The following is a 13,575-nucleotide window of genomic DNA, read 5'->3' as shown; positions in this document are numbered from 1 at the left end:
AAATCCAAAATGCTTACACACCGGCGACTTCATTGAAAGAGGAGAGGGTTTAAGCTCTGTCGACGGGTCTCCTGCTTCTGCAGTTTAACAAGCACTTCAACAAGCCTGTTTTTTCCCGCTTGGCAAGCCAAGCTGACGTGACATGGGGGCGTGGCAGCATCGACGATTCTATTTTTTGATTCGATAATCGAAATTAAGCATAAACTTCGTGAAACCCCTAGAACCTATAACTTTTTGATTTCAAGTCCAACTTCCTAACCATGAGGCTACAACTGCCCCTTTCATGAACAAAACTAAAGGAAACTACAGGAAAACAAACTTTTTAAATAAAAAATATCTTTTGTAACCTTATAAAAAGTCTTTACTGCCACTTCTGATCCTTATTTTCTTAATAAATAAATGATTTTATAAAACATTATTATTATAAAAAGGTTTAACCTGCAAAAGCGTCCAATTCCCTCTGTCAGCATCTTCATCTTCCTCCTCTCTCTGGGCTCAGAGATCACATACTGAACCCCGACCACGAGCGGGACGCCCACTGAGACGCCAAATAACAGCTTCCTAAAGAGCCTGTGTCCCTTTACAACTCTGAATAACAAAACACACTCTCAGATGTTGCTTGATCATATCATATAACAGATTGTCTTACTTATAAAATGAAGTATAAACCCACCTGTTTGAGGAGAACTTCTGATGGAAAACTTGAGAAGCTATGAGCCGAGGACATTTCCGCAACAGAGACATATGATGCCGACACAGCCTTAACTGAAGCCAAAGAAAAACAACAGTCAAACTTTAGTAATAAATAATGAAATGTTCCATTAGAAACTTAAATCAACCTGCGGATTTTTTTTTTTTTTTTGGTTTATGTGACCAAATTTAAGCTCTTTGACCAAAATAGCCAGCCACCCTTTCACAACATCAAATTTCTCTTTTGATGATGTGTTTGTTTGTTTGCACCTTTCACTCACATAAGATTCACCAATAGCAAAGCACAAACAAACATCCAATCATATCTCAACTGATGAAATCAAGTCCTGTCCTACGGCTGCTCGATTATGGGAAAAATAATGATCATGATTATTTTGGCCATTACTGAAATCACGATTATTCAAAACAATTATCAGTTAAAGTCAAAATTATTCGCCCTCCTGTGAATTTTTTTAAATTTGTATATTTCCCAAATATGTTAAACAGATTCAGGAAATTTTCACAGTATTTCCTATAATATTTTTTCTTCAGGAGAAAGGCTTATTTGTTTTATTTTGGCTAGAAGAAAAGCAGTCCATATTTTAAACTTATTTTAAGATCAATAATATTAGCCCCCTCAGCAATTTATTTCTTTGATTGTCTGTAGAAGAAAGTACTGTTATACAATGACTTGCCTAATTACCCTAACTTGCCTGATTAACTTAATTAAGCCCTTAAATGTCACTTTAAGCTGAATGCTTGTATCTGGAAAATAGATAGTAAAATAATATGTACAGTTATTATAGCAAAGGTAAAAGAAATCAGTTACTACAAAGGAGTTATTAAAACTATTATAGAAATGGGTTAAAAAAATTCTTTCCGTTAAACAGAAAAAAAGGGGGGGGGGCTAATAATTCAGGAGGGCTAATAATTCTGACTTCAAGTGTGCATACTGTATAGTTATTTTCCTCCCTGTAAATAAGAAAAGGGAAATAAATACAATAGAATTCAAATATGAAACAAACTGTTTTTAGTGCATCTTCACCATAAGAAAAGAACTTTAATTTTAGCTACAAAAGACCTTCAGTCAAAAGGAGTGAGGGATTTTGTCTTTTTGTTGTTTGATTAATAATGATAAAAAACAGTTGGCAGCAGAAATATTGTGTGCTGTCACTTTAAGAGCAGTACATTCTGAAATATTGGAGATGTTCATTTACGTAATAAACGATAACGACAGCTAATGTTCCTGTATAGTCTGAAAGGTTGATGTATTGATGACAGGCCAACCTATATCAACAATTGAAACTGGACAAGGGATTAAAAGAGTAAAGTGTAAAAGCACCCGATTCCAGTGGATTTATAATTGAATAGTTTTACACAAACATGAAATCTTGAAAAAAAAAAAAAAAAAAAAAAGTGTATGAGAAAATAACCGGTTATTATCGCAATTAAACACAAATGATTACAAGATATTAGCCAAGCTCTTGGCAGTAAGGCTTAATCCTGTGATGCAATTCATTATACATCAAGACCAGACAGGATTCGTAGCTGGGCGGCAGCTTTTAGGTAATTTACAAAGACTGTTAGAAACACCTGCCAGAGATGTTGTTTTCTTTAGATAAATCCTGACAACATTGAATGGGAGTATTTGTTCACACTCATAGCACTTATAACGTTTGCTTTTTTATCCAATTGCATGTATAAGAACAAAACAGGGTAATGCCAGACTATTTCTGCTTATAAAGATGACCAAAACATGTTACTGAATTCTACTGGATATTAGTTCCATTATATGAAAAACAAACAAACAAACATTGTGACATTTGATTGAAGAGTTGTTAAACATAACATCCTCACCTACAATCCCAAATCAGAAAAAGTTGGGACAGTATAGAAAATGCAAAAAAAATAAAAAATAAAGTAGAGATTTCTAAATTTACTTGGACTTGTATTTAAAGCAGACTACACATCAAACATTATGTAATGTGTTCCTCATAATATATATATATATATATATATATATATATATATATATATATATATATATATATATATATATATATATATATATTAGGGATGTAACGGTATTGTAAATACCGTCATACCGCAATATTAATTTTTTTCGATATTACCGTAGTCGCATGACTCGGTAAAACTATAGGTCTTCTGAGAAAATTTGCTCAGGCGAATGAAGCGAACGGGAGGTACCGGAAAACTACAATTCCCATAAGCCCAGGCTTGGCCATAATCCCTTGCGGTCTGTTGTGGCTACAGATCCAGTAATGCGGAAATGGAGTGTGCTGCTAGAAGCGGGGATCAAAAAGAGCTGTAAAACTCTAAAGCGGGTGTTGTCGCCGCGCGCGTCCTGAATAGTGGTGTTTTCGCGCGAGTTCTTATCAGCTGTGTTGTTGCGCGCGTACTGTAAAGCGGGGACGGAGGGTATGTCGCGTCGCGGGGGCACTTTTGATCATTTTGGAAGGGAACATTCTATCAAAGACTAAAAAGGGCATGTGCACTGCACAGGTTGAGCACTGTGTGTGCACGTGCCTGCAAGTTGGGGAATACGACTAATAATCAGTCATGGGGACTGCAGAAACACAGCACACTGTTCAGATTGATGCAGACATGAGATCTCTATCTCACTCATGGTTTGTGCTCTCAAGTGGGGGAAAGACAATGCACAACGTTACCCACTGCTGTCAACCTGGGCCAAGTCATATCTCTCTTGTCCCAGAAACCTCAGTCCCAAATGAGAGGGTTTTTTTCTGTTGCAGGGGACATTGTAAATGCCCAGAGATACCAGCTTTTACCAGATTATATTTATATGATAATTTTCCTTTAAACCCATCTCTATCTAAGTGAGTGAGTGATTAAATGTTGAATGTGATTTTTCAACACTACTAAATTTAAACTTAATTTTTTTACATGGTTTAATATTTTTTTGTTATTAAAATTGAAGTTCCTGTTTCAAAGCTTACAGATAGATGGCTAATTTGTATGTCATTGACACTTTTGGCACTTTTTTGGAGTATTTTCATAAGTTTTGTTTTTTCCTGTAAATGATTCAATAAATACCGTACCGTGACATTCATACCGAGGTATTACCGTACCGTGAAATTCTGATACCGTTACATCCCTAATATATATATATATATATATATATATATATATATATATATATATATATATATATATATATATATTCAAAATAAACATGTATTACAATTTTGGTTTGATCAGTACAGCATTTACCATTTTATAACATTGCAGTTCCTTTTCACAACACCTAAAAGATGTTTAGGGACTGAAGACACCAAGTGATTAAGAGTTTCAGGTGTATTTTTGTCCCATTCTTCCTGCAAACAAGTCTTAAGACTGATTAATACTTCTGCGTCAAACGCCGGCGTATGCTACGGCGCTGACGCATAGCCCTTCGCAGTGTCTATCGTTGTCGCTGACGTGCACCTCTCAAAAGATGTAACACGTTGCAACGACGCGTAGCGCAAGCTCTGTGATTGGTCGGCTTGGTAGCGCTGATGAGTCTGGGCAGGACCGAGAGCCGCTCGAATGGTGCGAGCCTGATGGAGCGATTGTTTACAAGTGTGGAGTCCCGTGAAGGAGCTCCTGATGGAAAGTTTTGTTTTGTGTTCACCTCATAGTTAAAGTTGTTGCACATCCGCCGGTTCCTGCCTCAAAATGAGCGAGTTTGAGCCACTTGTACATCCAGGAAGTGTTCAGGAAAAGCAAAACAGCAGCGAAGAAACTCGACACAGAGGAACATTTACACCTCACTGCCAACTAGCGTTTCGGAGATGTTAATGCAGACCCACAGAGACAGCGCGCAGAAGTATAAATGCACAGCTACGCACGTTGCATGCGCTGTGGGTTACGCCGGTCACTTGACGCAGATGTATAAACCAGGCTTTAAGGTGGGCAACAGAGGTCTTTGTTGTGGCATTTTGCTCTGATTTATCTGACCACAGTCCACATTTCCCATGTGTGATGGTTCATTCCATATGCCTTCGAGCCCAGAAAAGTCAATGACACTTCTGGACACTGTTAACATATAGCTTCCTTTTGGCACAGTACAGTTTTAACTGCCATTTGTGAATGTAACTACGTATTGGAGATCATGGTTGTTCAGCTTAGGATTGCGCCCTTGTCCTTTTCCTCCAGATTCCTTAAATCTAAATTGATGCTAAATTGTCCATAGTGTATGATCATGAATGAGTGTGTGTGGATGTTTCCCAGAGATGAGCTGCGGCTGGAAGAAGTATCCGCTGCATGAAAAAAACGTGCCGGATAAGTTGGCTGTTCATTCCACTGTGGCGACCCCGGATTAATAAAGTGACTACGCAGAAAAGAAAATGAATGAATGAATAATCGAGATTTAGATTTTAGGTCAAATCACCCAGCCCTAATCTCAAGCATGCTGCAGGTGAGATCACATATAAAAATGTATGTCTAAAAAATAAATAGCAAAGTCTAATAAGCCTTCAAATCACCAATGTGACAATTTGAATAATCTTAAAGAACAATTGAAAAGTTTAAATAATAAATGCTTGTTTACGTTTAATAATAATATATTTTTAATAGTAGTAGTTGAAAGTGCCGACTAAAACAATATCTTGCATGTTCATTATTAGGATTTATTGTATTTTTGAATATTGGCACATCTACAATTGACTTAAAATGGACAAATTCTGAAGGTCCAAGCAAACTGGGGGGTCTGTCTGTACAAAAAAAAAAAAAAAAAAAAAAAAAAAAAAAAAAAAAACGTCAATTTTACATGGGTCAACATGTAAAAATAGCTCAGAGATTATCTGTGAGGTGTGTTTTCATACACTTTAACACAAGAGCTTCTCACCAAGGTCATGTTGGAAATGTGTGAATGTTTAGACAAGCAGGGAACAGAATGTCTTTCCCCGAGACGGGGGATGATTTGTGGACAGGTCAGGGATGTGCTCCGGTTTAAAGGTCTCTATAGAGTATGATAAACAACAGCTCCTCATTCAATAGAAAACAGCCATCTTGCTGAATGATAATACAAATTGGCATTGGATTGAATGGAAACTGAAATGGTGTCTGTGGGGCTCAACTTGTAATTTACACTGGTGGCATGTTAAAAATCACTAAAGCTTAATTGATTGTGCTGGTTTTAATAGCTGACCGTTCAGGGTATTTGTAATGCAACTTGTGTAATGGTTTTTATCATTATTTTTTTTTTCCAAGTGCACAAGTCAGCAATGTAATGTTATATTGTGTTGCAAACTGAGAGCTTCTGTCCCAGACCAAGAACTCAAAAATCAATTGCTGCCGTTTTAAAAATGTTTCTGGCAACAACAGTTTCCAGCCAAAACACTATAGTAACCGTAACAAAAGAACCGTGACTGTGCCATGGAATTAGATGAAAGTCTATGAAAGAAACCACATTTGCATGACTGGAACTGCACTGCACTATATATCGTTTATGCATTGATATCGCAGTGTGCGAATCTGTAATGGTTACCTCGCAGGATCAGCAATGCCAAGTTGGGATTAGATTATAAATGTACAATTAAGGCAATGAAATGCAGTAATTGTTGATAAAACTGTCAGAAATCCACAAAAAAAAAACAATATCCAAAAGCTGCTGTTGGGTGTACGATGTAAGGGCACTACTGTTCTCCACGAACAGACCAGAAATTACAAGAAACTAGAAAGACACTGAGCCTCGCAATGTCTAAGCGTAGTCATCTTGGTCTTACAAATAATAAATAAATTATAATAAAAAATAAAAAAACTGTTTTTTTTGAGGTCATCAGAAAATTTAAAGGAAAATGTTTTTTTTAAAGAAAATTCTAGCATAATTCACTTACCCTTTACTTGTTTCAAACCTTTATGATTTTCTTTCATCTGTTTAACAAATGCATTTTTAAAAAACTGAAAAGCTGTTACCACTGACTTCTACAGTGTTTAATAAAAGGTCTGGAACCACATGGGGGTGAGAAAACAATGCCTTGAGCTTTTTTTTTTTTTTTTTTTTAGCTATTTCTTTAACTCTAAAATAAATAAAGATTTGAAAATGGAGTTGTTTTTTTAAAGAGCCCATATTATGGGTTTTTGAAAATTCCCCTCCATGTAGTGTGTAACACAGCTCTAAGTGAAGTGAAGTTTCCAGCTAAGGCTTAAACCTGTAAGAATACAGTGTTTAAAACGGTTGATTCATCTAAAAAAAAAAGAGTCGACTCATAGTGCTTCAAACGAGTCGCCTTGATACCGAGTCATTAGGTGTTTCACCATGACGTACGAACGAAACCAAGTTATTCATGTGCACGCGCAAACCCGGGAGATTTCAAACCTGAGGCCCCGCCCTCTGACGCAGAAACCCAGACAAACACACACACACCCACAAGCACACACACACAAACATGCCGGTCTATTGAAGTCACACTGCAGATGGATATTATATCGAGTCTCTACCAAAAGATGAAACCTCAGCATTATAGCCAAGCAGTTGGAAACTACTTGAAACTTCTGCAAACTACATGCTACAAAGAATACTTCATCTGCGTTTGTTAAAGGAAGGATCAGTAAAGAGTAACTTACTGCTGGACGTCAGGGAAGTGTGTGTGTGTGTGTGTGTGTGTGTGTGTGTGTGTGTGTGTGTGTGTGTGTGTGTGTGTGTGTGTGTGTGTGTGTGTGTGTCTGTGTGTCTGTGAAAAGAGCAGAGTGAAACAAGCTATGTGATCTCCTCGACAGTTTTTGGAGTTTTTGCTCAATAAAATAGTCAGTCGTCTGAATTTCAAGTCCATTGTCTGTATTTACATTGACCCACTGGCAGCTAAAATCCACGCCTACACTATCGAGCGTGTATGAACTGTGATTACTTTTATATTGCTGATTAGCTGTTTGGCTTTTCACTCTGACTGAAGGCAGTCGACCAATCGCAACCGACTGTCATCGGTCCAATCAGCGCAGATTAGCTTCGCGCTAAGTAGGGGTTTGGGAACAAATGAATCACTGGACGATTCATACGGGAGTCGCTGGGATAATTAGGTAAAAATAAATGCAGATTATAAGACCATGAAAGTGTTTTTTGACCTTGCATGCATATTAGATTGTTGTTGGAGACCCTTACAACCAAGATATGACCCTATTTCATGTATAATATGGGCTCTTTAAGACCTGTGATGAAGGTGTCAAGTGAAGTAGGTAAAGTTTGAAGTTTTAACAAAGATTAAATGTATTAACTATATAAACAATGAACAATATACAGTGCAATTTTAAATATGCTTCCTTAATCTGTACCTCAATACTGTTACATTCCACAGAAAACCATATAAACACAGATTTTTTCATTTGAATCCTTGTTCAGGTTTATTCATCTACACTTGTAATTGGTTTATTACATTTTATGAAGATGTACACCCTTACAAAATAATTTCAATATCGCACTGACAATTTTTTTTTTTAAAACAAACCCATTACTTGCACTCATGTGCAAAAAGGAGTCTGAATGTGGTGAACTGTCCTGTGTGAAACAGTTCTTTTTCAGTATGACAGCGCATTTCCAATGAAACTAAATACTGAATAGGGAGTGTAGTTCATCTTTCACTCTACATAAACTAATGGTTAAATGGGGCGGGGCTAAGCATTGTTTTCCCAAGACGTGAAAATTATGTCATCAGAGTAGATTCAGGATTGAAAGATAATTCTCTGATTTGGCTTTAGATTACCCAAAAACTATTTTTCAAACAGATTAATGGTTGACCTTAACATTAAAAATATGCGCCAACAAAATAAAGCTAAAATGAAACAAATAAATAAATAAAATAAAATAAAGCTGTAAGTTTTGATTTAATGACTCTAACATTTTGTTTCATACGTTGCTGTAAAATAAAATGTAAACCACAGTGATTAAACTAATTCGCTTGTTAAGTGTGATGTCATGCTTTATCAAACTGTATGGGTAGACTCAACAAATGGTAATAATAGACATTTACAAAGCCATGTACAACTTTCAAAAATCATAATTGCAATATATATATATATATATATATATATATATATATATATATATATATATATATATATATATATATATATATATATATATATCCATGCATAATATTCGATGCCATGAAAGTGATTAATTCTTTATAAATTGGTAAAAAATTGGTGTCTGTGATGCAGTCCAAGCCCAGAGACTGTTGTGTACACCATACTTTTATATAAAATTCACTTTAATGTGTTATATGACTAAAAAGAGGTCATAAACTAATATTTCCTCAATTTAAATAAGTAGCGGCTCAGACACGGAAACAATATATCAAATGCCCACGACAAGTTTATGAAACAAGCAGTTTATGCAACACATTTGCGTGAACTGCCCTGAGTGAGAAGCAGCTTTCCGCCTTTAAAGTTTTCACCTGCTGAAGCTAATGTCAGCGACTAAGAGGATTATAAATGTAAAGTTTTAGAAAGAACAAATGAACACCATAGTCTCACTAGCTATGTTTCCATTTATTCTGGATATGCGCATTAAAAAAACGGTTGATGGAAACGCCATGATGCACATAAATTTTGAAAATGTGCATAAAAAAACATATGCGCATAACCGAGTAGGATAAACGTTTCATTCGATAAGAAAAGATGCGCATAAACTACGATGCAAACACTTTTACCGCACAAATTTCGGTATGTGCATTAAAAAAAGGTCATGTGATTTTGTGATAAGAGATCATGTGATGATAAAATTGTGTGTAATTGGACAAACCAGCAGGCTGAGCACATTGTTAAACATCTGGGGCCTCATGTACGAAGACTTGCGTGGAAATCTTACTAAAACATTAGCATATTCATACGGGGGAGGAGGCAGGGAGGGGTTTTGTGCTCGTGCATGTTGCGCTCAGTTTCACGTTCATTCAGATGTACAAAAGAATATGCGTGAGATTCGGCGTACGCAGTGTTTCATACATCTGAATTTTTTTCTGCGTACGCACATTTACAGCTTTGTGCGTACGCAGAAAAAAATTCAGATGTATGAAACACTGCGTACGCTGAATCTCACGCATATTCTTTTGTACATCTGAATGAACGTGAAACTGAGCGCAACATGCACGAGCACAAAACCCCTCCCTGCCTCCTCCCCCGTATGAATATGCTAATGACTATGTTAATGGCAAAACCCAACGAAAAAGCAACTGCAAAATCAAGCAAAAAGAGAAACTTTGAACAGAATGTGAAATGGAGGTGCTGCTTTCGGAGGTAGACCGGAGAAAAGCGGTGTTATTTGCAAGTTTGTTCTCCGGAATTAACAACAAAAGAAAAAAATAGAGTGGGAGAGTTTAGCTGATACGGTTAACACAGTTGGGTCTGAACATCGCACTGAGTGCATTAAAAAAAAAATAGTGTGGTTTATATCTGTAAAATGTTGCAGTACCCTTAGCAGTCTCAGTGGCGCACCTCATAAGAAACATGTGGTCATGTACTGACACGTTCGAGCTTAAACTCGGCTCGAATCCAGCATCTGATGAATTCTTTCTTCTTTTTTTCCCCGCTACATATCAGATTTTGCCAACTATTTATCACGAGAAAGACAAGTAGGAATCATCAATAAGTTTGTGCATCATATTTTATTTGCACATTTATTGAATGGAAATGTTTCTGATTCACGCATGCAAATTCATCTTCACATAGTGTCTTTATAGCAATGTGCGTGCGGTAGATTGCTCAGATTACATTGGGAAAACAGGCGACTGCTGCAAATTGTGCTTTAATGTTTAGCTGGTCAACTGTATGGTATGGAAATCTTACATACCTACTATATGAACCCGTCTCATACAGACGCCATTGCAAGGCTCAGACACTTTGTAGAGAGGAATTTAACACAACTGCCTCTAGGAGTCGCCAATGGAAATAAAACAGACACGCACAAAAAATGTGCGTACGCCTGCCAGAAAGCTGCCGTGAAGCTGCGCACATTCCCACGTTCAGTTCATTGTTAGTAAATCCAAACGTGAGCGATTCTGAGCGTGAAACCTGGCGTACGCAAAGTTTTTGTGCGTACGCAGCGTTGATACATGAGGCCCCTGATCTGTTGTTTTGGAAATTATAAAACACCTTACCATTTTAGTATTAGTGTTTTTATATTATTAATGACCTTCAGAATCAAGAGCTCCTGTGCTCCGCTTTTGGCACTTTCAAACTCCACTGCGCGTTCACTGTGTGTCAGGATTGCCTTCTGAGGCGCAAGTCATTTATTAGATGAAGAAAACACTCGCACAGCTTCTCCTACTGCAGCAAATTCTGTTTTAACTGTTGATATTTGGCGGCAGTTAATCAGGAAGTGACGATTTTGTTCGCTTTGACCCGTTGGATGGTAAAGCTGCTTTATTTGCACATCTTTTATGCGATAATCCAGTTTTGCGCATAAAGTTTATTCGCATTTTTGGATGGAAACATAGCTACTTTAGTCTCCATTGACTGCATTTTCACTTCTTTTGACATGTTCAGTGTTTTTACAGTGATAATGGTAGCTCCGTTTTGAACCTCCCACTATGCTGACTCATAGGCATTTGTAGCTCCACCCTCTTTTGAAAAGAGCACAATCTCATTTGAATTTAAAGCGACAGTCACCGAAACGGTACAATTTGAATCAAAGCATAAATGGAGCAGAGTTTCAATGTGTTCTAAAAATTATTTGTAGGATTATTTTGTACTGAAACTTGTCAATCTCTAGAGACATCAGAGACTTAATTTACATCTAGTAAAAAGGACATAATGGGTCCACTGCAAAGGAGAACGATCCCATAGCGAGCAGTAACTGTAGTACCCATGCTATTTACACTATTGCTTCCATGGTAATGTTTTATTAGTGAACGTAAACAAGTGAAAGACATTAGACTGGTAGTCTGTCTTTCCTGAAACTTTCTAATCCTATTCTAAGACTTGGATACAAAAACCTCAGATTTAGTTGGATTAACTTACAGCAGTAACTTACAATACAAGGAATGCTTTGACATTCATTCTGGCCTTGAGTGCTACTATTCAGGTTTAGCACTTAACTGCATAATTACAGTCTATATTTTCTAATTCATGCATTGTGAAATGGAAAGTGACCTTTCAAAACTTATCATACAAATCAGGGAGCAGAAGGTGCACACAGGCAACGTATTGCTCGACTGAAAGGCATAAGAGCAAGAGCAAAAGTGAGCGACTAATAAACAATGATGCCCTTACCGATCTGAAAGTCTCTGCCGCCATGTATCGCGTCTACTCGGGCTGTCGATGGCATGAGTGACTCGCTGCGGTCTTTCTTGCCTTGTTTCGGACACTTCCTCGCGCTTCAAGATCACGCACGCGCGAACTCTGATTGGACAGCCTGGAGAATCTGCTAGTCACGTGACAGTGGTCTGACGCGACCTGCAGATCTTGTACTCCACCTTTGACAACATATCTAACGTTAGCGAATGTTATTGTTTTTTGTACAAAATATTAGCAGTAAAATTCAATAAAGCCCTAAACAATAATATGTAGATACCCCAAAATAAATAAACAAAAAATGTTTACGTAAAATGCTAATGAGTGCCTTTAATTAAAGGGAGCGTTCATAAAAGATTCAAGACAGAATTACAAAACTAAAAATAAAACAAAACCCATATTGTCCCCTTTGTAATTATAAGGTTCTATCTGCGTTTTGAATGATTTTGAGATACTGAGCTTCAAAGTTTTCATATTCCATAGCAAACAGTATGTGTGTAATGTTACAGGCCCGGCGCCAGGAAGTCAAAACTGAGGGGGCACTTCAAAAACATGCAATGAATTAAGCTGCTCCTATCATGTCACCCTCTTTTCTCCCTTGTGAGCTGAGGGCGCCTCTGATTGCGTTTTAAAGGCTATTTACGGGCGCACCTGACCTGACGCGGGGAACGGGGTCTCTAGACTATAGGACTAGCTTTAACCTCACCATTTTCATGATTCAATTGCTATGTCATACATTTTAAAATATTTAAATGTGTGTTCTGAAGGTTGGAACGATGGGAGTTGGGGGTGGGGGGGCATAAACACTTTCTGAGGGGGCAATGCCCCCCTTTGCCCCCCGTAGCGACGGGCCTGCCTTTCTAAGACGACAAATCTGACGAGAAACACCTGAGGCAAGACTTGAAGCTCTAAAAGATAATATTCATCAAATGAAATGCAACCAGAGAGCAGTTTTGTGGACTCTGTCACTCTTTAGTATCCTTGTTCGCTCCTGTTTTGCCAAAATGAATAAAAAGCCCGTCTGGCAGCGTCCACTTCAGCCATAACTCACCTTATATCTGTTATCAAGCATCTATAAAAACAGCTCCTGATATGAAGAGCATCTGACAGTCAGGGCTAATGATGAAACATCTGCTCAGACAGCGATGTTTACGAGCGAGCTAAATGCTGCATTGTGTAACTATGGTACACAGACGGTACTGCTACTTCACAGTTGCCTAAATATCATTCTGAAATCCCGCCAAGACTCTCAAAGAGCGTAAAAGAGTAGTAAGAGTTGAGCATGATATGACGTGAATACTAGTTAGCTCCCATAGAAATATACATTGGATGTCGCCTACCCTGATGTTGTCTATTGCAAGGAATGCGTCAATAGAGCCGCCATTTTAGTACAGGGTAGTGCTTCTTTGAAATGAACGCTCCTTTTAATTGAGCGCCATCTAGCGGTCACATGATCTAATGACTAAATATTATGACAACTTGTTCAACTTCTTTTATATATATATATATAACTTGATATTACTTTTTTTCTCACCACCTCACTGGTTTCTTTCACAAGACAAAATTTTGTTGTTGGAAACTGTATTTTATAAACTTAAATTTGACTTTAGCATGCTAAAAGTACTTGAGTAAGAGACGTTT

At 37.4% G+C, this 13,575-nt stretch overlaps 1 protein-coding gene across 15 annotated transcripts in view; it reads right to left on the bottom strand.

Moving 5' to 3' along the window:
- The window catches only part of adck5 (aarF domain containing kinase 5), a 35,278-nt gene extending 23,264 nt beyond the window's left edge, over positions 1-12,014 (bottom strand). For 14 of the 15 annotated variants that reach the window (XR_015515600.2, XR_015515603.2, XR_015515596.2 and 11 more), the window contains exons 1-3: positions 11,914-11,997; positions 674-765; positions 439-588 (exon numbers count right to left, since the gene is read on the bottom strand). Coding sequence is in view for 1 of the 15 variants with exons in the window: in NM_001202526.1 (NP_001189455.1) it covers positions 439-588; positions 674-765; positions 11,914-11,937 (266 nt within the window). In the remaining 14 variants the exon portion in view is untranslated. 15 annotated transcript variants of the gene reach the window in all.
- Between the last annotated feature and the right edge of the window lie 1,561 nt (positions 12,015-13,575).

Source organism: Danio rerio, chromosome 19 (assembly GCF_052040795.2).
Source record: "Danio rerio strain M-AB ecotype USA chromosome 19, GRCz13ab, whole genome shotgun sequence".
Classification (NCBI taxonomy): domain Eukaryota; kingdom Metazoa; phylum Chordata; class Actinopteri; order Cypriniformes; family Danionidae; genus Danio; species Danio rerio.
The sequence above is the reverse complement of the archived record's forward strand: the minus strand, read 5'-3'. Positions and strand labels throughout refer to the sequence as shown.